This window comes from Callospermophilus lateralis, chromosome 5 (genome assembly GCF_048772815.1).
Source record: "Callospermophilus lateralis isolate mCalLat2 chromosome 5, mCalLat2.hap1, whole genome shotgun sequence".
Taxonomy (NCBI): Eukaryota; Metazoa; Chordata; class Mammalia; order Rodentia; family Sciuridae; genus Callospermophilus; species Callospermophilus lateralis.
This window is the reverse complement of record NC_135309.1, coordinates 67292564-67318449: the sequence shown is the minus strand read 5'-3', so window position 1 is coordinate 67318449 and position 25886 is coordinate 67292564. Positions and strand designations below refer to the sequence as shown.

At 36.2% G+C, this 25886-nt stretch overlaps 1 protein-coding gene across 6 annotated transcripts in view; it reads left to right on the top strand.

Annotated features, from left to right (window-relative positions):
* Positions 1–318: 318 nt before the first annotated feature.
* The window catches only part of Tcerg1 (transcription elongation regulator 1), a 65379-nt gene continuing 39811 nt past the window's right edge, over positions 319–25886 (top strand). For 4 of the 6 annotated variants that reach the window (XR_013091434.2, XM_076856754.2, XM_076856753.2 and 1 more), the window contains exons 1-9: positions 319–391; positions 8456–8681; positions 11205–11357; positions 12602–13055; positions 17707–17949; positions 22286–22348; positions 23438–23638; positions 24327–24439; positions 25692–25780. Coding sequence is in view for 5 of the 6 variants with exons in the window: in XM_076856754.2 (XP_076712869.2) it covers positions 333–391; positions 8456–8681; positions 11205–11357; positions 12602–13055; positions 17707–17949; positions 22286–22348; positions 23438–23638; positions 24327–24439; positions 25692–25780 (1601 nt within the window). In the remaining variant the exon portion in view is untranslated. The remainder of the gene's footprint in view (positions 392–8455; positions 8682–11204; positions 11358–12601; positions 13056–17706; positions 17950–22285; positions 22349–23437; positions 23639–24326; positions 24440–25691; positions 25781–25886) is intronic. The other 2 variants (XM_076856756.2, XM_076856755.2) reach the window with 1 other exon arrangement.

The window sequence follows — 25886 nt, the reverse complement described above, 5'->3', positions numbered from 1 at the left end:
CAGACACGTGGCTACCGGAGGCTGGGGCGAAGGTGGGAGGACCTCGTTTTCCTTACCGCAAGGGGGCGCCGGCTGCTCCTCGTTGCCACAGTCTCATTTCCCAGAAAGCCTCCGACAACCAATCAACTGGCTGTCTCAATACCGCTTTCAAAGTCGGCGGGCCCTTCGCCCAATAGTAAGGCAGACACCACCCCTAACCTCAAGATTGATGGACAGTTACACCAATTACCTCATAGAGCTCGAATATCTCCGCCTCTCTCGCATGGGATTGATGATTCTTCTGACCAATAAGGAGCGCCAAGTCGGCGGGTGGATGAACGCGGCCCTCTGTAATGGCGGAGCGTGGCGGGGACGGGGGGGACGGTGAGCGGTTCAACCCGGGGGAGCTCAGGTAAGCGACGCTCCCTTTCCTCACATCTCGGCGCGCTAGAGTCCCAGGGATTACATCCGCTTGCGGAGATCCGGGATGGACGGTGGGCAGGAGTCTCGGCGGCTCTGGGCGAGGACCGCATGGGGTTGGCGAAGGGGGAAGGAGAAGGTGGCTTGAATGAGAGACACGGGCCGCGGCCTCTTGTGTGTTCTCCGCAGCTCCCAGCGGGTTTCGTGGGACCTCGCCTCCCCTCGCGACCCGGGGCAGGGTCTGGCGCTCTCGCTGTGGGGCCCCACCTAAGCCGCGTGCCGCCTCCGCCTCGGCCGACTTCAGCCTACATCAGTCTTACTCCCGGCTGCTCCGTTGGCCCGGTTTCCTCACCGGCGCCCCTTTACTCGGCGGCTAACTCCCGGGACCTTTCGCCCTTTTTGGCTGAGCCTTTTCTACGCCCTCCGCGGCCCTTTGGGGCCTCCGCGTTTGTCTTGTTAGCCTGTCTCCCACATGACTTGCAGCCTTAACTTCGTGTGGCTTTTCTTCCTTTCTCGAATCAATTTTTTTTTTTTTTTTTTGCATAATATTCTGTAGTTGTGAGTAGTCACTGCAGCAGCCGTTCGTTAGGCGCTTACGATGTGCCAGTAAGTCCTTACTTAAGGTTTTCTCATTTACTTCTCACAACCATTCTTTGGAGTAGTTGCTATTTTCATTTTGCAGGCCACAGGCCAGAGGCATCATCACTTAAGTTACTAGCCCATCCCGAGCAAACAGCCTCATCGAAGTTGAGTCTGTAGAACCGGCGCGCAAGGGTAGACTTGTGGCTCCAGGAAGTGGCTTGAACCCTGGCAGTTAGGCTCCAGAGCCTGCTGTCTTGATCTTACGCCATTGCCTTAAAGAGTGCAGTGACCTTTCTTCCTTTGGAACCTCAGTCCCTATGGAATTTGTAATTAAAATTCGATAAAATAAGAATGACCTGGGAGAATCTTTTCTTCGTAGGTGATTTTTGCAGAAAAGAAGAGGCACTATGCTTTATGTGTATTTTTTTTTCCTTGTATGGGAACATTGACAGTTCAGATATTCAATTCCCATTCTGAATTGAGCTGTTGTGTAAATAAAAAAGCTGTGTAGATTATGAGGATTCTATCATTGTTTAGGACTTAAAGTGAAATTGTCAAAGGAAGTGGATATTATTATTGTTTAGAAGGAAATAATGTCTTTTAGATTATGAATTGGCACACACAAAAATCCCTACTTTGGCAGGAATACAATTTTGTCCTATTTCAGAGATGAGTCTCAAATTCTTCTGAGGATCCTTCTCAAATGTACACTAACAAATGATCAAAGTGCATTATTGGGGTCTTTTTAGTGATGCAAAGTTATTCTTTGATTTTGATCCCAAAAGGTCTGAGATAGATTTATCAGGGAACACTTTGCATTTTAGAGATCTTAGCTTTACAAAAATGAATAGCCTTGTAGACTTATTAATAGTCTAGACATTGTTGCAAACTGATTTTAATAGGGCTTTAGATTAGGTGGTTCTTTACCTCTTAGGTTAGAAGTTGCTTGCAGAACACATTTGTTTTAGTGTTTCGAATGATTTATAAATTAACTGTTTATTTAGTGTTTTGATGGCAGAAACTGGGGCTTTGTTTTGAAACCTGAATGAATTTCATGGTTTGGCAAATGAATGAAGATAGGAGATTTAGAGATGATTCACTTATTGGATTTCATTTATCATGTGCTATGAAACTTGCAGGAAGTAAAGTCCTGAACCAGACCAAAAATGGTCTTTGTCTTCCAGAAGTTTCCATTTTAATTAAGGTTGATCTAAATTTTAAACTGAACCAACTACATCTGAGAGGAAATTACCCTACAAGTGTGAAGTGGCTTATGCAAGGTCCCTGGATAGTGGTAGGGTCTAGATTAAAATCTAGGTGTCTTCACTCATACTTTCAACAATTTATCTCTTATATATAGGTAGCATTTTTTATGTTCTTGCCCTTTTAAAGTATTTTCAGTCTTGTCTTCACCATTGAGGTGATTGTGTATCTGGATGGCATACTTCTAGAAAGAAAAAAACACATGTATTTGCATGGTGTTCTGGTGAAAATTTTTTGTGTGTGCTTCTATTCACACAAGTAGGCTTTTGGTTCTCATGCTTTAAGTGGTGGAAATGCACATTTCCTACAATAGATGGAAAATTGAGAGACCTAAACTTCACTTATTCCTTTATGGTTGAGGGCCACTAAAATAACTTTTAAGAGTCATGTATAGATTTTCACCCAGGGCCTTTGTTTACCTACTAATACTTAATGACAAGGTACTTCAGATTTAAATTTCCTCTTATAAAAATGGGAATAAGAAATATCCTGGTGTTACTGCTACTTTAACAAATTATTGTTTCTTCTGTCAAATGTGTTATTGTGAGGATTAAGAAAGTTAGTACAGATAACGTTCATATAACTGTGCTGCTAAATTGGAATTATCCAGTGTGTGTTGCGTACTATCATTATTGAACAATGTAATACCACAGTATACTAAAGGAAACCATATACTAGTGGGTAGTTGTAATGCAAAAGTAAACAAGTGGAAGTTTCTTCATCGCTTTTATCATAATTGAAAACTCAAGTTGGGTAATGAGCCAGAGAGGGGCTGCAAGAGGCCAGAGGTAGGGAAAGAGTTTGGAGTAACACTTGAACTGAGCCTGAATAATGAGAAGCAACTAGTCAGTCATGTAAAAAATCTGGGAAGAACATGTCAGGCATAGGGAACCATAAGCACAGAGGCTTCAAAATAAAGAACTAGGTTTGGGGTTGTGGCTCAGTGGTAGAGTGCTTGCCTAGCTTGTGTGAGGAACTGGGTTTGATTCTCAGCACCACATTAAAAAAAAGAAATATATTGTGTTCGTCTACAGCTAAAAATATTTAAAAATTAAAAAAAATAAAGAATTGATGCCGCAGTCCTGCTGCAGCAAAATAACCGGGGGCGGGGGTGGGGTGACAAGCAACTTGTGTACATTGATGCAGCAGGAGTGGGAGCCGTTTATTGTAGGACAAGAGGGGTATATATATATATATATATATATACACATATATATATATATATATATACATTCCACACAGCTTATCTTAATTAACATAAACTAGATATAGCAGTCAACCAGTAAGGAATCTCCAAACACAAACCACTCCCTCTGGCAAAATGCCAGGCGCTATCTTGACTTGTTTACAGACCCTAACATTTCTCCCTTTTGTTTAATTTAAATAACAATCATAGTGGTTTTTACACAAACACCATAAATAATCTGCTACATGCAGAAGGGGAGGATACAAAATGCCACAATGCCAAGCCAATTGATGGCTCCATGCAAGAAGCCCTTGGAAAAATTATACCAGCAATGACACTGTTAGCAAAGATACCGAGTTACAATTTGTTGTAGATTACAGTTTGTTGTCTCAGTCCAGGTAAAGCAGTGTCTCAATAGATTAACTCACAGTTCAGGTAAATCATAGTCCAGGTAAGTTCTGTAGGCAGCTAGCTTGATCCGAAGTCTCGTCCGGTTCTCAGCAACACTGGAAATTCTTCCACCCTCGTCCTCACCGGCACTGGGATGAAGGCAGGAACTCCAGCAATGATGCTAAAGAAAATCCTGTAGTATTCCAGCAGGTGCTAAGAAAACAACCTTGTGAACAATTTAGTACATATAAGCCTTAATAGTGCTCATTACTCATTAGCTTCCAGGTGTGGGAGAACCATTGTAGTTACTGGCCTTGGAAATGATCAAACTTCAGGGACGTAGGCCATCTTCCACCTGCAGTGTCCCGGACGGCCCTGGGGAGAATCCGGGAAACTGCCACTGGGCACAGGGAGCAAGAGCCTGCGAGACTGTGCCTCTGGGTCATGTTTGGATTTGGGCTCTCGCAGTGGCATCCTGCTCCCCGGGTGGGGGGCGGGGAAGAGCTGGCTCCCGCCGCTTGGAAAGTCCTTGCTGCACTATGAGTGGCTCACGCACGTGGCAGCCGCTGTGCCGATTCAGCTGATTCACGCACCCTCCGGTAACAAAAAGTATTCAGTAATAGCCTTTTGCTGCAACTTTTTCCCTGATACTCCTTCTTCTTCTGAACTTTCTTTTTCTTTCTGACTAGAGTTCCTGGGCTCTGATCAACACGAGCCCTAACTATTCTTTGTTCCACTGCGGTGCCTTCTTCCCTTAGTAATTTACTTAACACCCCTTCCATATTTTTGTCACAAAGACAATACAACATTTCAAGACAAAACAAGACACAAACATACTGTATCAATCTTCTCCATTTTCTCAAAATGGCCATTTTTCCTCTTGCCCTATCTGCCTAGGGACAAGCAGATTTGCTCCCGTCCTATCTAGGGACGGGCAGCTTTTTCTCGTCAACTTACCCCCGAGTGTCCCGGGGCTTCCCGTATGGGCCACCAAATGCCGCAGTCTGGCCGGGCACAAAATCACGAGCCACTCAAGCAGGAACAAACTTTATTTCCAAAACTCCCGCGAATGCCATGCACGCGGCCTTCTCCCAGGACACACTACCCCAACTGGAAATCATTCCTCCGGAATTCCCTCCTACCGCACTTCCCCAACCAATGGGAACTCTCCCGGAGTCCGTGAGAGCTCCAAAGTAGCAGGCCTAGGCAGACAGCAGGGGTCTAATCTCCAATTGAATGCACATCTTAACATAATCATTATTATCTCAATGGCTTGCTGGTGTCACCTTTCATTCCTACTTGGCTATGGCTCTCAGCATCTCCCCCTTCTGTTTAATTAAGCACCAAGCATGTGGCTTAGGGACCGTGCCTGTTAGGCTGTCCAATACTACATATGGCCCTTACCCATCATCAGATGAGCTGACCTCAAGGCGCCAGCCTCCTGTCTTAGGTTAGTATCACTGCAATTGGATCATACAGCCATACTTGTGGATAGGCCTATGCACCAGTGTGTGGGGGGGTGAGGTTCTTTGCCTCACCTCTATTGGCCCCCGTTTACAGACCCTAACAAATTGAAAGTATTTGATGATCAGAAAGACTGGAGTTTGTGGAAAGGTTGACAAGGGCCAGGTTAATACAGGGCCTGATAATTTATAGTTAAGTTACTAAAATTCATGCTATTTGACACTTAACCAGTACTATTACTGTACTGACATTATTGCAGCAGTAATAGTACCTAGTATTATGTAGCACTTAGTTTTAGTTGCTGTTTCAAGTACTTTTATTAGTACGTTTAATCCTCACAGCAGGTTCTGGTGAGGTGGTTGTGATAAAGCAGAGTATATAAAGAACGCAACACATTTTCTACACATAACTGACATCATAAAATGGCAACTTTAGGCTACTGAAGGAGGAAATTATGAGAATTTTGTCACCATTTTAGTGGCAGACTTTTGAAAGCTATCTAGTCAAATAAGTAAGTACTCTTTATGGGTAAAACATTATTAGGTTTTTGTGGGGAAATGAAAGTAATGGTATTTGAAGTAGTTTTATTGAATACTATCCTAAATGTTTAACAGATTATTTCAGTGAGTAGGAATATGAGATAGGTTTTATTTCTATTCCCTATTCATTTACATCTGAGGAAATTTGACTCAAATTATGTAATTAGCCTGATAACAAAAGGCTATGACTTTTTTCTTAATTTTAGAGCCTAAATGTTTTAAGCTATTAGCAGGAAGTATGAAATTCTAAAGAAATAAATATTGTAGTTTTTTTTGTTTTTTTTTTTTTGTTTTGTTTTTTGTTTTTTTTAGAAACGAGAGGCAGACTGAAAGGAAATCCAAGATTAAGGTATATTATTAACTCAAGTCTGAAACAATATCTTTCCTTGGTGATGAACTTTTTTCTGTCCTAAAGGTTAAGACATTCCTTAAGTAACAGTGGCTATCTTTTGGAGGTGCATATGTTTTGAAAATGACCTGGTTATTCTGATACAATCCATATTTTACAATCACTATTTTTGACTCAAGCTTTCCAACATTTGGAGCATTAGGATCATTTGCAAATTTGTTTAAATATGTTTGGTATAGTAGTTCTGGGTTTGTTGCGTTGGGTTTGTTTACAATCCTATCCTTCTAGAAGATAAATTGGTTCTTCATTAGCAGTTTTTCTGTATGTCAGAACTGAACTGTGGTATGGAAAATTTAGAGAAAGGTCAAACGAAAATCATAAGCAAAGGGTTGAAAAATGTAGGAAAGTTGTACAAAATTCAGCTTGATGAGGAGAGAATATAAAATGATTATTTTCAAGTATACGTGAAGAATGTAATGCTAATCTTCTTTTGGGAACTTAAGTGTAGACTGCATGTATAATGTAGAGATTTACAGTAACTACTGGGAAGCTCACTGAATTGACTATGGCAGATTGAGACATGTTCTCATAGTGTTGCCAGGCTGTCATCAGATTTGAAATTCTCCTGCCTCAACCTTCTGAGTATGTGGGATTCTGGGCATGTGCCCATGCCTGACTGTAGTAAAAAAATTTATTATGAGATTCAGTATACCCTACTTATAATGAAGCTTGGGTACAGTATCACCTATGTATTTTTTTGTTTGTGCAACAAACACTCATTGCATTTTGCCCAGACCTAACTGCTGGGGATATAAGAGTGAACAGAATTCCTACTCTGGAAGGGCTTACATGACACCATGGTGTTTAAGAGCTGCTTGTCTTTGTGTGAATATTGGTTTTGCCACTGACCCACCTTTGTTACCTTAGGCACGTTATTTCACTTCTCTATACCCTAGTTCCTCATCTGTAAGATGAATTTAGTAATAGTATCTGTCTCATAGGATTGTTATGATTAAATGAATTAATATTTGAAAACAGAGCACTGTCCCTGGCACATATTTAGCACTTTGAAGTATTAATGATGTTTATTTGTTTTAAAGCACTGGTGGTGGTGGGGATAGATAATGCTATCATTTATGATATTATCTATTTGCTTGAATGCCATGGAGAAAATACTAGGGTATTTAGGTAGAGTGGAGCATAGGTCAGGATGCAGTGCAGGGAAAGGCTTTTCCTTTAAATAGAGAAGACCAGTGATTTCTTAAGCTAACTCTTCCATCCCTCCTTTAAAAACTTTGTAATTAATTTTAGACTTAAAAAAATTACACAAATAAAGGTAGAACACTTGTTAATGTTTTTCCTCTTCTGCTTTATTATTTGCGCTCTCCTTTTTTTAACTGAACCATTTATAAGATAATATTTTGTGGCTTTTTATCTCCAACTACTTCAGCATGTATTTTATAAGAATAGAGATATTCTGGGCTGGGGTTGTAGCTCGGTGGTAAAGCACTTGCCTAGCATGTATGAGGCACAGGGTTTGATCTTCAGCATCACAGAAGTATACATAAAATAAAGGTATTATGCCATCTACAACTAAAAATATAAAAAAATAGAGATATTCTTTCACATAAATATAGCCCAGTTATCAACTTATAAATTAACAATGATATTTTATTGTCAATTGATGTAATAACGTCCTTTATAGTATTTCTTCCCTTTAGTATAGAATCCAGTCTATGGTTAGTATTGTGTTATCATGTCTCTTTAGCCTTCTTTAATCTGGAACATTTCCAAAGCCTTCCTTTGTCTTTTCTGTATAACATTGACATTGTGAAGAACATTCCTCCCCTTTAATAGACCATTCCTCATTTTGTGTTTGTTTACTATTTGTTCATTATTAGATTAAGATTGTGTATTCTTAGCTGGAATAAGTGATGTGTCCTCAGTTACACATTATTCATCTTTCCTTCTTAGATGATATATTGATCATCCTATCAAGGTATTGCCCAATTTTTCTATTATATAGTGCTTTTTCATCCTACCTTGTGACTATACCTTATGTGGGGAGACAGTTTTAAGACCATTTAAATGTCCCCCTCATTCAAATTTTCTCCTAAATTTTGCACCCTGAGGGTTATTCTTACTGATCTGGTTTTTAACGTGAAGGTTGCAAAATGATGTTTTCCAACTTCACTTACCTTGTAAATTTGATTTAATTAGAAGTCAGTGGCTACTCTTAGTGATTTTGAGGTTTAAAATTTTATTTATTGCTCTCTTACCCAGGATGGCTCAACAGCAGGCCTTGAGGTTCCGAGGCCCTGCTCCCCCACCAAATGCAGTGATGCGAGGCCCACCACCTCTCATGCGACCTCCTCCTCCTTTTGGTATGATGCGAGGCCCTCCTCCACCACCTCGGCCCCCTTTTGGACGTCCTCCTTTTGATCCTAATATGCCACCAATGCCTCCTCCAGGAGGGATACCTCCACCTATGGGCCCTCCACACCTTCAGGTAAGGAATATAGAAGTTGTCATTTTTTGTTGGCATTGGTATCAATATTTATGTGCAGATTTTTGCCTTAAAATCTTGCATTTTTAACTAGTTTCAGTTTATAGAAAAAGGGAACCTACAAGAGACATCCATATATTAACATGTTGCTCTTAAAATTGTGGTAGCAGTAAATAGTGTAGACATTTAGAACCGGAATTTAGGTGGTGATAGAAAAGTATACATACAACTCTAGGATTGAGTAGGATAGTTCTTATCTACCTTTAATAGCTTTGTACATTGTTTTTAATAGTGTGTCTTCTTTATGGGACATGAAGGTTGAAATCTTATATTGCCAGTAAATATAAAAGTGCGTGTGTGTATATGAATATTACTGAGTAATTATTCTGCTTAGGAATGATGCCTAGGATAGAATCTAGAAAGTGACAACAAACATTTTGTAAGCACAATATTTGAATATTTTTTTCTTTCCCCTTAAAAAGAAAATTTTTTATAGGTATTTTAGAAAAAGATTTATTATGGAATTTCTTTAAATGAAAACTTTTGTGGTATTTTAACCTGAGGTTTATATCCCTCTTTAATGTATCTACGCTTATTTGTTGTCTGAGTTGAGGTCATGAAAATATTAACTCTCAAATGTCTGTTTAGGGGACTATATTCTTTTTTGAGTATGTGTTTTATATTTTATTAGTTTAGCTACATGTTTCTGAAACCAAGTAAATTTAGTGTTGTTATCTGCTTTCCATTAGCTTAGATAATCAAGAATGAACTATACTAAAAATTGGAAAAAAAGAATGATGTTCCTTTTAAGTGATGTGGTTTTGTATTTGCTTCAAAATTAGCAAAAGATAAAGCTTTTTGCTGGGTGTGGTGGCACATGCCTGTATTCCCAGCACCTCAGGAGGCTGACCCGGGAGGATCTTGAGTTTAAAGCCAGCTTCAGCAAAAGTGAGGTTCTAAGCAACTCAGTGGGACTCTGTCTCTAAATACAATACAAAATAGGGCTGGGGATATTGCTCAGTAGTCAAGTGCCCCTGAATTTAATCCCCGATACGTTCCCCCCACCAAAAAATAAACAAATAAAGCTTTTTGAGCTAGTGACTGTAAAAACTTATTACATGTGAACTTCTTTTATTTGTTCATTTAAGTGTTAAACTTGTGGAATGTTGTAAAATGTAATGGGCTAGTATAACCCCCTAATGGAAATATATCAAATGTTGTGATGGAATATTCTTTGATGTAGTGATGGTTTTCTTGGTCTTAATGGATAATTTTACATTAAATCCAAGTGAATTATAGGTAAGGGTGCAAGAGGCATATTTGGGGTAGATATTTTATGTAACATGGGTCTGTGTGCTGATGCTTGATGGACATGAAACGGAATCCAACAAAAATGAGCATAAGAAAGAAAATGTTTTTAGGAAAATGAATATAAATTAACACTAGAATAGTTTCAATTCCATTTTCCAGCTTAAAGTGCTTTGGACAATTGAATTTCATTATTACTTATAAATCACCAAAGTTTTTTTAATCCTTGTTTAGAATCTGTCTTTAAAATGTCAAGCCCAGTATTCATTATATTTTTTTAAGTTTGCACAACGAAAACTTCTCTTTGAAGGGTTCTTGTATCAAAGAAGTCAGGTATATATGTTAAAAAAAAAAAAAAAGAGGCAACTTTTCAGTGTTAGTAAGATACAGCAATTACAGTTAAATTGTTTGGTTTGGGATCTTGCATTATGTCAATAGTTATTGAAAAATGATAATGAAAGAATTTTCTGAGGTATTGTTGAATCAGTAGTAGCTCTGTTAAATTAAAAATTATGTGCTATATCTTGAATTGAATTCTGATTTTCCCTAGAAAGGACAGTAGGAAGTTGGGAGTGTAATTTAGTGTGATGTAGTGCACTTGAAGCCTTAGGTTCAATACTTGCACCCTCAAAAAAGGAAAAAAAAAAACTTGAAAAGATTGGTAAAACTTTTTACTGTATTTTTAAAACTTAACTGATATGATTCACATCTTGATGAGCTTTTATTATTATTATATGAAAAATAAGATATAGTGAATGTTTTCTTAGCTAATTTTTTTTTCTTGTAGGAAAAGAGAATAAAGGGTTAGATATATATGATTTTTCTTTTTTGGTTATTTCTATGTTATTTTGTGAAGTAATGATTCTCTTATGGTTAATATCTATTGTGAGATATTAAGACAATATAAAAATGAATTTTTTTCTTCTAAAAAGTATTCTAGTGCCCAGTGTTTGAAAAACAAAGTATAAATGACACAAAGTTCATCTATAGTGCTATAACCTAGAGTTGACTAATGTTAGTATTTTGATGTATTTCTTTCTTCCTGTTTAGTAATTATTTTCATTACAGAAACTTTACTTACATAGTAGATGAATGTACTTGAATGGACTGTAAAACTATTTTCTCTTATAGTGTTTTACCTTTGGGATACAGGTCAGTAATAATTTGAAAGAAATAGGGTAATTACAAGTGAATGTAACCATTCTTGTGAATTAACAGAGACCACCTTTCATGCCTCCACCCATGGGAACCATGCCTCCTCCTCCGGGTATGATGTTTCCACCAGGAATGCCTCCTGTGACTGCTCCTGGTACTCCAGCATTGCCTCCTACTGAAGAGATATGGGTTGAAAATAAAACTCCAGATGGGAAGGTAAATTATAAAATACATGTAACTCATTATCTCCATGGTGATGAGAGAATAAAACTTTGAGTTCTGGCAGATTGAGATCAATTATAGTATCTTTGTCAGTCAAGAATGAGCCTGAGCCAGGTGCCATGACACATATCTGTAATCCCACCAGTTCAGAAGGCTGAGGCAGGAGGATAGCAAGTTCAAAGCCAGCCTCAGTATCTTAGCAGGTCCTAAACAGCTTAGTGAGACCCTGTCTCAAAAAAAAAAAAAAAAAAAAAAAGGTGGGGCAGGGGCGCTGGGGTTGGTTGTGGCTTAAGTGGCTGAGCACCTTTGGGTTCAATCCTGGTACTAAAAACAAGAATGAGCCTTAGTTAAGCAGGTTTTTGGTAGAACTCCTGGAAGAGTAACTGGATTGGACTTCTGTGCAGTTAAAAGATTACATGGAGTACTCACATACATTGATCTGTGATTCTGGAAACTTGTATTCTAAATGATCACAGGTTCTGAAGACCATTCATAGTATTAGTTATGGCTAGCAGGGTTCATCATAAAATTGTACTTATAGCTAAGACCTGATTACAGTGAAAGAATACAAAGCAGAACTAGCAAAAGGAAAAAAATGTATGAGGCAAAGTATGAAGGGAATCAGGTACAAACTTCTAAGAGTCTTCTCCCAGAGGAATCAATAATAGGATGTGCTTAATTTTCTGTAGCATGTAATGATGGACAGCATGTGTTACGTGTTTCCTGAGCTTACTTGAGCCTAGCAATCCTCACTGGGGGTTTTCACTGGGGTCTGGTTACGTATTTGCCATTTGCCTAGCACATATCCAAATTCCAGACTACCAGAAGGAAAGCAGATGTTCAGCAAAAACTGCATCATTTGCATAAACAGTTTAGGTGCATTGAGACATTACTATTAGTAATGAAATGGTGGTGATCCTCTTAAAAATCCAAATTTCCAGATCCTAGCCAGTGGCTAACTTCGAAAGGATCGTAGTCTCAGGCCAGCCTTGTTAACGTTCTGTCCAAAATATAATGTTGTTTTCTTTTTGTGTGTGCATATGTGTTAAGAATACAATATACTTGTTATAGCAAATTGGGGATTACTATAGTTCAATAAAATATGGATAATCTATTTTGATGTAGTTTAACCTCTTTTATAAGTTATTTTTAAGTACTTTTAAGACAACATATGCATTATCATTTTTAATAGTAGTTGGTTGATTCTGTGTTACAGGTGATTTTTGCTTCTTCTGCAGGTTTATTATTATAATGCTCGGACACGTGAATCTGCATGGACCAAACCAGATGGAGTTAAGGTTATTCAGCAATCAGAACTGACACCTATGCTTGCAGCCCAAGCACAGGTTCAGGCCCAGGCCCAGGCGCAAGCACAAGCCCAGGCCCAGGCCCAGGCCCAGGCCCAGGCTCAGGCGCAAGCCCAGGCCCAGGCTCAGGCTCAGGCACAGGCACAGGCGCAAGCTCAGGCCCAGGCTCAGGCCCAGGCCCAGGCTCAGGCCCAGGCCCAGGCCCAGGCTCAGGCGCAGGCCCAGGCACAAGTGCAAGCACAAGTGCAAGCACAAGCAGTAGGAGCTTCTACCCCTACAACCAGTAGCCCTGCACCTGCAGTATCCACTTCAACATCGTCATCCACCCCATCCTCTACCACTTCAACCACAACAACTGCCACTTCAGTTGTGCAGACAGTATCAAGTGAGTACCTGCCTGGCATGTGTTTATATTTAGGGGCTAGAAAAATAAACAAGTAGGGATTATATTCTGCAGTGATCCTAGTGTTTGTAGTATTTTTCTTGATGTTGTTTAAAACACATTTTTGACAGTAAAACTTCTGGGTTAGAGAAAAACGGAATATTCATTAGTAGGAGAAATTATTTGCTTTGTTCAGTGTATGAAGTTAAACTGCAGAAGTGCAGTTAACTGTTCAACTTGGTTAACACTAATGGCTGGTACTATAGGGTTTGCAAAATAAATCTAAGCCTTGATTTATGACCTTATAGAGTATCCAACTCTTCTAATTGTGGAGTCAGGAATACTACATGTGAAACAGAGTGATGTGCAGAATTATATGGTGAAAGTAAAAGATGTAAGACTTTGAGAAATGGAGAGAAGCGTGAGTGTCCTAGATGGGTATTGAAGTTTATTAAGGAGAATGTGGGGTACGATTCACAAGTAAGGAAAAAATTTTCAGTAGGAACAGTATGAACAAAGGTCAAGAAATGAGGATATCGCAATGTATGGGATTGTTTGACAACTTCTGAGGTGAGATAGTGTATAATAATTAGTAATCACAAAAGGGTCCTAAAAACCAGGCAAATGGATAAGACAAGCATTAGGAAGCCTGTATAAATGCAGTGCTTTGAAAGATTTTCCTGTGTTAGTGTTTTCTGTGCTAGGAGAAACTTCTTAGGAACTTTTTTTTTAATCTCTTAGCAGTGGTAGATCCTAGAATGGGATGTAGAGAGAAAAGCAATAGAATTTTCAAGTATAAAATATAAAGTCATCGAGGCCCCACAATTAGATTAGATCTTTTTCCAAAAAAAGGTGAAAAGGTAAGGGTCTATAAATAGAAGAAGATTTCAAGGAGAGAGGGATGAATTTATTTATTTATTTTTGTGTATTGATGTTGCTCTTCACTCTGCAGGCTGAAATTGAGCCCAAAATATTTAATGATTTTATTGATTTGATTATTGTTTTGATATTACACTGAGGATACATAGCTTTCCTAATGGGGTGATTGTAATTTGTTTTAATTTACTATCTGGATAATGAATAAGAATTTTAAGAGCTTTCCCCCTGATAGTTTCAGGGACTTTGGAATTATTTTAGTGTGTAAAATAATGTACACGAGAGAAATTTAATGATAGTGGGTTCAACTTTGAATTTATTTTATGGGTATAAGAAATAACTGAAAAAGTAAGATACGTGTAATATAGAGACAGTTTTTACAGACCCTACTTTAATAATTTTTAGATAGCCTGGGGAAAATGTAAGAAACAGGAAAATGTAATAATGCATATAAGTTTGTTTTCTTTTGTAGTTAAGATGAATATCGAAGTATAACAGTTGTACTAACTAACTGGTTGAGGGTTCTTACTTTTTTATAGGCTTCATGCCTCTAAAACCAATGTGGCAAGGCAGAAAACTGTCAGTGTTTATGGAGTACCTGTGGTGGTAATGGGAGAAAGGGTATTGATAAAAACAATGTAGTTAAACATGGAGGTTCTTTGTTGCTTAAATTTTCTTCCCTGCCTTCTTTGGAAGGAGAAATATTAGTACTTTATTCTGTTTTTAAGGGAGGTGGTTTTACAGATATTTTAATCATCCTCTGTGTATTCCATTTCTTTATCAGTACTATATCGGTAATCTCATAGCTAACTTTGGGATAATCAACTATTCTATTAAAAATGCCACTTGCTATTTTTTCACACTGCCCTTCAGTGACTAAGAGGCCAGTCACTGAGAACAAAACAGTGAAATGTTCTTTTTATTATTTTTAAACATCAGTTTTGTTGTTGTCTCTCTGAGTATTCCTGGTTATCTTTTAATTTTGTTTCACCTGGTTCAGTATCTTAAAGTGTTGTCATACTAGTCTTAGTATTTTTTCATCTGTTATATATAGTCAGTCACTTGTCTTTTTTTGTTAAAAATCTTAGATTGAGTTAATAGTATTTTTGGAGTTGTAGAACTTTATTTAATTATCTTAACAAGTGGAGTCAGGAGGAATTTATTCCCTAGTCTTAGGTATCATTCTCCCAGTTTCCCATTTAATTCTTTAATGCTTTTACCCTTTTCCTCTTATGACTCATTACCACTAATAAAATAAGAATATCCTGTACTGGAAAATAAGAGGAATGCCCTGAGTAAATACTTTTTGCCATCCTTATTGGTGATCCTTTGTACTTGAAATTGATTCCTGTATGAACTAACTTTATTTTTCTGGTGGTAGTACTTTGGATCATAATTTTAGTAATGATCTGAATGTTGTTATGATATCTTAAGACTTACTACAGTATAGATATGTATGTGTAGGTAGGACTAAAAATTAAGAATAAGTTTTAATCCCTATTGGGCATTAGTTCATTTTGTGTAAATTTATGAAAACTCATCATGATCTACTTCTCAGGGAATTTGGGAAGAATATCTAAATATATTCTTAGCCATTATAGTACATTACAAATGCTAAGTGTTGTATGTATGGGACTGGGCAAATGTTGCATGTAATTTGTATTTTCACACTGTTATAAAATTATATTAATATGATACTGTACCCTAAGGCTAGGTCTATGCTAGACCAACAATTCATTCCTGGGCCCCTGAAGATACTTGTTTGGCCCTGCTGTCTATTTAGCCAAGGTGAGTCCCTTATTAACAAGTATGAAATTGCTCACATCTTCCCAGCCTAAGTGAGTTCTTAATTTTTAGAAACTAGAAAAAGATACTGACAGATTTTGTTGTCAGTTGGATTATTGGGTGTTTTTTATTGAGCAGTGTGCTTTCGCCTATAATTAAAGACATATAAAGATTGGCAAAGCACTATTCTCCCCACCATTTAATTTGAGAAGTTCATCCTCAGGCTAACACAGATAGTTTGACACTTTCTTTTCTTTACATCAAGAAAAAGATAAGCAGTTTGCTACTAGTGAATTACCAAAGTGAGTTTTATTTTGAAATGAGACAGCTATGAATAAATAACAAAAATATTTTGTAATATGTGAGAACTGAAACTTAATTTTAAATAGTTTTTTAGTTGTACATGGACACTCTCTTTTATTTTTATGTGGGGCTGAGAATTGAACTCAGTACTTCACCTGTGCGAGGCAAGCGCTCTGCCACTGAGCCACAAACTCAGCCCTGAAACTTGTTTTTAAAAAAAATGAATGAAATTTGGATCTTAATTTTTTTGGTCAGTTTAATTTTATGTGACTACTAGGAATGTGGTGTTTTATTTTTGATAATTAAAAATAATGTATTAGCAAAACTCAAATTATCCTGAATTTCACATTCTCCTGGTGTTGGAAACCTAAACTTTTATTTTTTTTGGTTGTGCTGGGGATTGAACCCAGGACCTCATATATGCTAGGCAAGTGTTCTACCATAGAGCTATAGAACCATAGCCCAAACCTGAACTTAAGAAAAAAATGTTTTTTAGAAGAATTTTGAAATGATAGAGGAGAAGCCTGAGTTGTTTTTTATCTAGTCAGTCATTAGTTTTTTGGGATGTTCATATCCAGTCAGTCATTAGTTATTTGCATATCTTTTTTTCCCTGTTCTTCCTTGCTTGGAGAAGTCTAATAATGTAATTGTTTTTCCCACTGCTGTTCTGCCTTTTCTCCCTGTGCATCTGCTAGGTTTATTCAACAAATGAACATTGATTATTACTGTTCCACACAGAATCCTTTAGTCTTTCTTTCTCATAAATATTTTGGGAAGTCATACAACATGAGAATGCATTCTTAATAAAAATTTCAAACTCTAAGAAGGTATACATAGTTAAACGTTAGCCGGGCATGGTTGTACATGCCTGTAATCCCAGCTACTTGGGAGGCTGAGGAAGGAGGATGGTAAGTTTGAGGCCAGCCTGGGCAACTTAGTGAGACCCTGCCTCAAAATGAAATAAAAAGGGCTAGGGATGTAGCTCTTTGGTAGAGTGCTTACTTAGCATGTGCGAGGTCCTGGGTTCAGTACTCAGTACCACCAAAAAAAAAAAAAAAGAGAGAGAGAGAGAGAGAGAAAGGCATGCACAGAGGTAATTACTATTAATGTGTATCAATGTGTGTTTTTCTAGATCATTTCTCTACATGAGTTCTCCCCAAGCAAAATGCAGACTTCCTAGCCTTCTGTTCAAGGCTTTATACTATTATCTGCCTCTGGCCTACCTTTCCAGCCATAACTCACTAGTTGTGTTGATATGCCAAATATTTTACTTAGTTGACTGCTTACCTTCAATTTTTGGAACATTTCGTGTTGCTCTCTACTCTTAGCTTCTACGCAATCCTGTCACTTTCTTATTTTTTCCCTTCCATTCCTTTTCCTTATTGAAATCTTGAATCTTTCAAGGCTCATCATCCCACTATAAAATTTTCTGTACCCTCTCCACAGTTAGAGGTGTGATCTTTGGGTCTTGATTTATAGCCCTATATGTTTATCCCATTCACTTTTTTTTTTTTTTTAAATATTTCAGTTTACTATTTTCAAGCTTCTTGGAAGACCGAGACTTTTTGACAAATTTCTTACAGTGCATGGAATGGTTCCTTAAATACTTAGTGAATGAATGAATGATGAATGAATATAGTTAAATGGTTTATGAAGGAGTGATACATTTTTTTGTTTTGTCTTTTATCAGCACCCACAACACAAGATCAGACCCCAAGTTCTGCTGTTTCTGTTGCCACGCCTACAGTTAGTGTTTCAGCTCCTGCTCCTACAGCCACACCTGTGCAAACTGTTCCCCAGCCGCATCCCCAGACGTTACCTCCTGCTGTTCCTCATTCAGTACCTCAGCCAGCAGCAGCAATACCTGCTTTTCCACCAGTAATGGTACCTCCGTTTCGTGTTCCCCTTCCTGGCATGCCAATTCCACTTCCAGGTAAACCAACAGATTACAATAGTCTTTCCAGCTCTGTTTTCATATTGTCAGTTAGTTTGTTCTCATGTGTCTGTTGCATTTGAAATTTGCCTTGAATCTCACCTGTGTGAAATGTTTTTGAAAGATTCATGGCTAACTGCAATATTTCTCTTTTTAAGTTTTGGTAAATGTCATTTTTTGTTGTTGTTGTTTACATGTCTTAAAATTAGAGTCACATTTAAAGCTACACTTTGTATAATAGCTGCAGTGAATTAAAAATGATCATCTTCTCATGTAAATATGTACTAAATGCAATATTTTTAAGGAATTGAGTATGTGAAATTGAGAAGTCACCAGTCATAATAGCCAACACAAGTTGAATGCTTTATATACAGTACACTGTCTAAGCACTTTTTATGCATTAAATTTCTTTCATTTCACAATCATCTAAGATACACGGACAGTTTAAATTATTTGTCCAAGGTCACATAGCTAATAAGTGATGGTGTTGGAATTTGACCCTGTGCCCTGCAGTTCTAGATACCAAGATCTTAATAGTTATGTTATGCTGGGAAGAAAATGTGAGTCACTAAACTTAAAATCATAGAACAAACCAGAAAGTTCCTAGTAACATTTGTGAAGTAAAGTACAACATGCATCATTTAGATTGTTATGGCGAATTTGCATGTTTTATTGTCTTATGAGGAATTATTTAAACTAGAGAATGAATTCAAAGATTGTGGAGTAGAATTCTTCCAATAGGTAGTGGGTAGTTTTAGTGTTGGAAATAGATAGTATTGGGAATTTTATTTGAGTGCATTAGCTGTTGTCAAATGGGTTTATTTGATCCTTGAGCCATGATTCATTCTTCTTGTATTATAATTGAAAATATACCTTAAAGAGGTAAGATTTATGGGGATAGTTTGTAGCAAAGATGAATAGAACCTGGTTCCCAGTCTGTCAGTTTATTTTTTCCACTTCCTTGCATTAGTTTCTATGTAAAAATAGCTATGATATATAGCTATTTGTTAGAATTGCACACAATTTTCACTGTTGTTCAGTTGTCTTTTTCCTTGTGACCACTCTGAAAATGATACTTCCAGATAATATACCTTGGCAAGAAAGGAACCAAAATTTTTAACAATTAGTGTTTTTTTTTATTTGATAGAAAAATTTTTTACACATTATTAATGTAATTTTAGATAATTAAATGTGCTGTATGTGATAGTTAAGAAACTCAGCTCATTAAAATTAGATGAAAGTAAAAGTGTTTTCTCTAATACTAGGATTATTTGTTTTCTAAGTTAAATTTACGACAAGCAGCTATTACTTTCCTCTGGATATAATTTTTGTAGGAAACTAAGTGATATAATGAAGAATAGCTTGGCATTTGTCATAACCTCTTTTTGAAATCTTGACCTGCTTTAGGGTTAAGGACTATGTCAAGATCAGATCTGAAGGAGCTGGGTTGTTAAATCTGTAGAGAGAAGACTGAAAGGTAGCACCATAATGCTGCTGAAGTATTTTGAAAGGTGATCACCTGAAAAAGAAAATTTTGTGTTGCTCTAGAGGACCAGAGGGTGAAAGGTACAGAATAGCAAAATTCATTTCTGCAGAAAGTGAAACTGTCATAATAATACCCTTCCAGCTATAGCTGCAGTTTGATGTCACGTGTTTTTCCCCAAGAGCCTTGCCCATTATTTAAAAATTTAGGAAACATAGTAGTGACCATTTGGCTGACCAAAATTTGGTGATATGTGTGATGTTTGGCACCAAAAGGCATAAATGGCAGTTGTTAATGAAATTTTGTAGGTCAATTGTAAGAAAGCTTGAATTGCATAGTTTTTAAAGATTTTATCAAAGATACCAAGACTCTTTGGAGAGTTTGCTAGTTAGTATCCTATAGAAAATGACACTGATATTAGTTTATTTTTCTAATTTTCCCTTTTTATTATTATTATTATTATTTTTGGTACAGGGGCACTCAACCACTAAGCAGTATCCCCAGCCGTAATTTGTATTTTATTTAGAGACATAGTCTCCCTGAGTTGCTTAGTGCCTCACTTTTGCTGAGACTGGCTTTGAACTCGAGATCCTCCTGTCTCAGCCTCCTGAGCTTCTGGGATTACAGGCATGCGCCACCATGCCTGGTTGCATTTTCCTTTTTAATTCAGTACTACAAGTAAAGGTACTTTAGTGAAAAAGAGGACTTACTTTTTTCCTTGCCAGATTTTTGGGTTTTTGTACACTTCTTTTCTATTTTCCCCTCTTTATTTCTTTTAAATATTAAGAAGAACAGGAGAGACTTGTATGAAATTTATTTTGGAGCCCTAAATTCTATTTGAATTCTATTCTATTGCTATTATCTGGCTCTAATGAGGATGATTTTGGGAAAATCAAACATGATGAAAAGAAGGAGTAGAAGAATTAGGTGAAGTATAGGAATAGAAGGTAGAATTTGGGAATAATAAATTCAATTGGGATTATAGGATTTCTACTTTTCAAACTAAAATCATATTTGGAATTTTAAGAAACTTGCTATCTTTGACATAATTATCTAAAATGTTAAATGAAAATTTTCTAATTTGCAGATTAGAGCATAATTTGAGGACAAAGTTGGAGGAAAATTGGATAAGTGCTCTCTTTAAAAAAAAGTTAGATATTTAAATGTGTGGTTATTTTGTGAGTATTCTTGATATGTATGTAATACATTGAGAGAAAGCTATAAGTTTATCATGTTAGCCATGAGGAGAAATATGTATGATTTTTCAGCATGATCTTTATGTTGATAGTTAAATGGAGGAGTTCTTTGTTGGCCTGTTGATATTTAGCAATGGCATGTAAATCTAAATATGAATTTATTTGGTTTTCTACTGTTACAAAGTTAAAATAATTTTTTGGAGGATAGTTTCAGAGAACATCCTTTGATGAGAATAAGTTAATATATTCAAAGAATTGAGTTTCTAGTGCCTGTTTAATGGGTTTTGTGGTCCTGTAGATGGCAGTGTTTATACTAATTTAAACTTAACACAGGCTATAACTTCCTTAAGCAAATGAATTTTTCTATTGCTTTCTTTTAACACTAGGGAAAATAAAGATAACTTTACTCAGTTTGCTTTTATTATCTAGTGTTTTTATTTTAGTATAAGAGGTAATGAGAGTTTAGCTCTAATATTCTTTATCTAAAATAATAATTAAAATTAAAGGCAGTTTTCAAATGCTGGCAGTATTTTTGTGTGTGTGTGTGTGAACATAGTTACATTGTTTACAAACAGGGGTTTAACTCTGAACTAGGAAAGATTTCTTTTCCTGTCCTGGGTAAAGTAGTTGTTTGTTATTTTTAATTTTCATGGGTACCAAACTAAGTTTAGGTTTTTTTCAGTTAAAAAAATATTTAAAGGTTCTTTCCCCTATAATCTTAAGCCTTCAGTCTTTTTCTTAAATCTTTCATTTTATTTTGAATTTACCTTAATCGGTTTTAGTTTTCCAGCTTTTGCTTTAATTACCTTATCATTGTAATGCATCATAATGAATCCTTAGTCTTATCAGAAATGTACATGATTTCCATTCTTTAATGCAAGTAGTATTTCTTTAGTCAGCCTAAATGTTACAGGTTTCTGCAGCCATCAGCCCATATGGTTATTAGTAATAGTAAAGGTGCTGGATGTTTCTTAGTTTCATCCTGCCTCCTCAGTGTTCCAAGCTGTTGTAATTCCATGGAGCAGGCACTAAACATGGATATTTTGTCATTAGTTGAATGCTGCTATCCTTCATCTTTGCCTTTTATTTGAACTATTATTTGCAGTGGAATATTTGAATCCATTTCAAACCTTATTTTCTTCCTATGCCACCCACTCCTTTTTGTCCTTAGTTTTTTCTTACTTCTTTTCTACTTCTGCATAGTTGTGCTATATATCCTTCAGCTCCTGCATATAATTTCAACTTAGCAGCATAGAGAAAGTGTCTTTCTTGTTAGTGTCATGCTGCATTTGCCTTTCTTTGGTATCTAAGCAAGAGCAGCACGGACTTGATGTCCTGTGGGAAAATGTCCCACATGAGAATTTGTTATGTAAATGTAATGAAGGGGCTTTTTATTGTTGTTGAACTTAACCTTTGAGACTCCTTCAGATATTATCAGGGCTGGTAGGTAATTGATGTTGTAATTTACAGTTAGAATCATTAAATATGACACCACTTCCCACAAAATGTCAAACAAAAAGAAATTTTACCCAATCCTTGGTCTTTTTCATTGGAAAGAGCATTCTAAATTGTAGTGGTAAATTATTTCCCTGATTCCCAGTGGTAGCTGACATACCATGGCAGCTTTCCAACCTGTGCTTGCTTATCCATTTTACAGGTGTAGCAATGATGCAAATAGTCAGCTGCCCGTATGTAAAGACAGTCGCTACCACCAAGACCGGTAATTTTTAAAACCATCTTAGTTTGTTTTGTCTGTAAGTTGGCATGGTAGTGAATGTTGTTGTTTATCCTTTTATTTATTTTTGCCCAAGTGAGTGGATTTTTTTATATTTTTCTTTTTAATGAGTAGTATAAATGCAGTTGTCATATTTGGCCAACACTTAATTTTCCCGATTGCCTGTAGTATTAGCATCTTTGGTTCACAAAAGCAAATAAGGTCAGATCACTTTATATCTTAATTTATGTAATAAGTGTAAACAACTTCATTCTCATATTCATAACATTTAACTTTATTTTTGATGTATGTTTTTAAGTTAAATATAAAAAAATCATTTCCATGTGTAAAGTGATGTGATTATGCTTGCATGCTAGTGAGTATATATGTGTGTGGATATTTGTGTGTATAGTATAAATTTAATTTATTCAAGTAACATAATTATCTGGAACTTAGATTTAAGAATTTCCCCCCAATTTTGTTTTCATGTGTCCTTATTTTAATAGTATTTTATTTCATATAGTATTAGTTTATTTAATTATCGGGTAAAAACATAAATCTTGCTTGTCTTTTAAAAAATATTTGCTTCTAGGAAAAGAACAAACTGATGTTGTACAGAGATAACTGACTTAATCATTTGGATTTGATAAAATTCAATCATTTACTTTAAAACAAAATTATTATACTATTAAGTATTTTAAAAGTAGGCAATATTTTGCCTCAGGAAACATCTACAGTAAATGTTATAATTTAATTAGCATTTGAGAAATTATCTTTACAAAAATATATTCACATGTACCATGATTTTTATAATTTATGTTAAGATTTCTATCATAGAGGAGACCCAAATTTCTGACTGTTCTTAAGGTACTTAGGTTGAATTTCCATGTTGAATTTTGGTGTTGGAACTAAAAACCCAGGGAACTGAGTGATATTTGAGCCACCTTTTTATATAGATATATATATATATATATTTGCTCTAACTGATCCATTCACTTATTAATATTTAATAGAAAGATTTAGCTCCTATTTTAGAGTGTTATTTTGTATCCCAATTTAATACTTTGGATCTAATTTATTATTATTCTTTTTTAGGTGTATTGCCAGGAATGGCCCCTCCTATTGTACCCATGATACACCCCCAGGTTGCTATTGCAGCTTCACCTGCTACCTTAGCTGGAGCAACAGCAGTTTCTGAATGGACTGAATATAAAACAGCAGATGGGAAAACATATTATTATAACAACAGAACATTAGAATCAACCTGGGAAAAACCCCAAGAACTAAAGGAAAAAGGTATAATTGTTTTAATGATTTATGACATAGTATGAGCTATAATGAGTATAAATGAGTATACTGTTTGAAATTCTGAAATGAATCATTTTTAATACACCGGATACATAATTATGGGGTTTTTATTTCTTTGGAATTGATTAATATATTCTATTTAAAAAGCCATTTCTTCTACTTACGTGTTTGCCATCATTTTTTCTATCTGGAGAAATTAATGTATATAATGATGTATACATTATACATACACCCACGTGCATATTTTTCTTTTGTCAGGAATTGTATAGTTGTATTGTCCTTATCGAGATTGATAAAATTGATCAGGAAGGAATGTGTGTATTATAAAGAGCAGAACTCGGGCTTTTGGAATCTTAGGTGTAGAAGATGCAATTTGCTGTATCACAAGACCCTATTTCTGTTCTCAATACCTTAGTATCTTATCCCTTTCAGCAAAATATATGATGATATGATGACTACCAATGACATATAAATGATCTGAAAGACTATGTATTCCTTTGAAGTCAGTAGATTTTTAAGGTGTTTCTTGATTGCATTGTGTTCAAATTCAATGATATTATAAAGAGGAATATTTTATCTTAATGGTTAACAACTGGAAGAAGAATATCACAACTGCTTATTTTCTGCAAATTCTTTAAAAGTTACATAAAAACCTTTGCCATTAATTGTTTAACAGAAAAATTAGAAGAGAAGATTAAAGAGCCAATCAAAGAGCCCTCTGAAGAACCTCTGCCAATGGAGACAGAGGAGGAGGATCCTAAAGAAGAGCCCATGAAGGAGATAAAGGAGGTATCTGGTACCTGCTAATCTGGTAGCCATCCTTCATTGATGGGTACAATTTACATGTAGCTGAATATCTGTTTGGTATATACTTAAATAATTACTATAAGTTTGAGCTCTAGGGCTGGGACTGTGGCTCAGCTGTAGAGCTTTCGCCTATCACAGGCGGGACCCGGGTTCGATCCTCAGCACCACATAAAAATAAAGCCATTGTGTTGTCCATCTACATCTAAAACTAAATATTAAAAAATATATATATAAATTTGAGCTCTGAAATTTTAGAGTTCTTTGAAATTTTTAACTCTTTTTTTTTTTTCCATTAAAAGTGTCATTACATTATTTTTTATACTGAACTGAGGCCAAGAGAAAAGAGTAGTCTTAGGCCAGAGCTTGGACTTGAGCTCTTGTCTCCTGACTTGCAGACTGATACATGTTCAAGTTAGTAGTACAACTTCATTGGATTAAAAAGTGTGGTGTATGTACATACGTATCAAAAATATAGTATTTTATTCACCCATAAAGAAGAACGAAATTTTTGCAGAAAAATGGGTGGAACTGAGGGTCGTAATTTTGAGTGAAATAAGTCTGAGAAAGAAAATTATCATTTTATTTCTCATTTGGAAGTTCAAGGGGAAAAAACAGACAAAATAAAAGTGGGGGGAGTGAATACCATGAAAGAAGGGAGACCATTGGGGCAGAGGAAAGGGATAAGAAGAGTGAGGAGGAGGGAAGGGTTGGGGAAGTACTGGGGAATGAAAACGATAAATTAGGTTTTTATATGTGTATGAATTACACCAACAAATTTTTTAAAAAGCACGACCTCGTATTTAGGGAATGTTGGGGGATTATATTTTCTGTCTTCCCTACTCTTGTGTCTAAGTGTGAAATGATCCCTTTCTAACACTAAGAGGTCTGTTTTGTGTAAGCTTCCTTTATTTGGTGAGGGGGCCAAATGTAGTCATGTTTCAGTAACAGGAAAGGTAGCAGAAATAAGAAACAACCTCAAATGAATAGGTCTTTTTTGATTTGTATACTGTAGTTTTCCATTTCTGCTCCTAAGCACATGGCTATTAAGTTTTACTATTATAATATTCAGCTCTTTTGGTGGAGCAAAGATTTACAATTATTTTAGGAATTCGTATTCAGGATTTCCCTCTCAGTTCCAGCAATAGACTTTACAGTTAGTGATATTTGCAGTAATAACTGACTTTTGTATTTCTTCATGTTATTAATTAAATATGAATAATATAATTTCCCTTAGGAGCCCAAAGAAGAGGAGATGACTGAAGAAGAAAAGGCTGCCCAGAAGGCAAAACCAGTAGCTACTACTCCTATTCCTGGTACTCCATGGTGTGTATTTAGCTTAATTAATGAGTTGTTTTATTCTGTTTTTTAAAAATTGTACTTGTTTAATTTTTTTCTTTAGGAAGAAAAGATACTTTTAAAAAAAGCATAT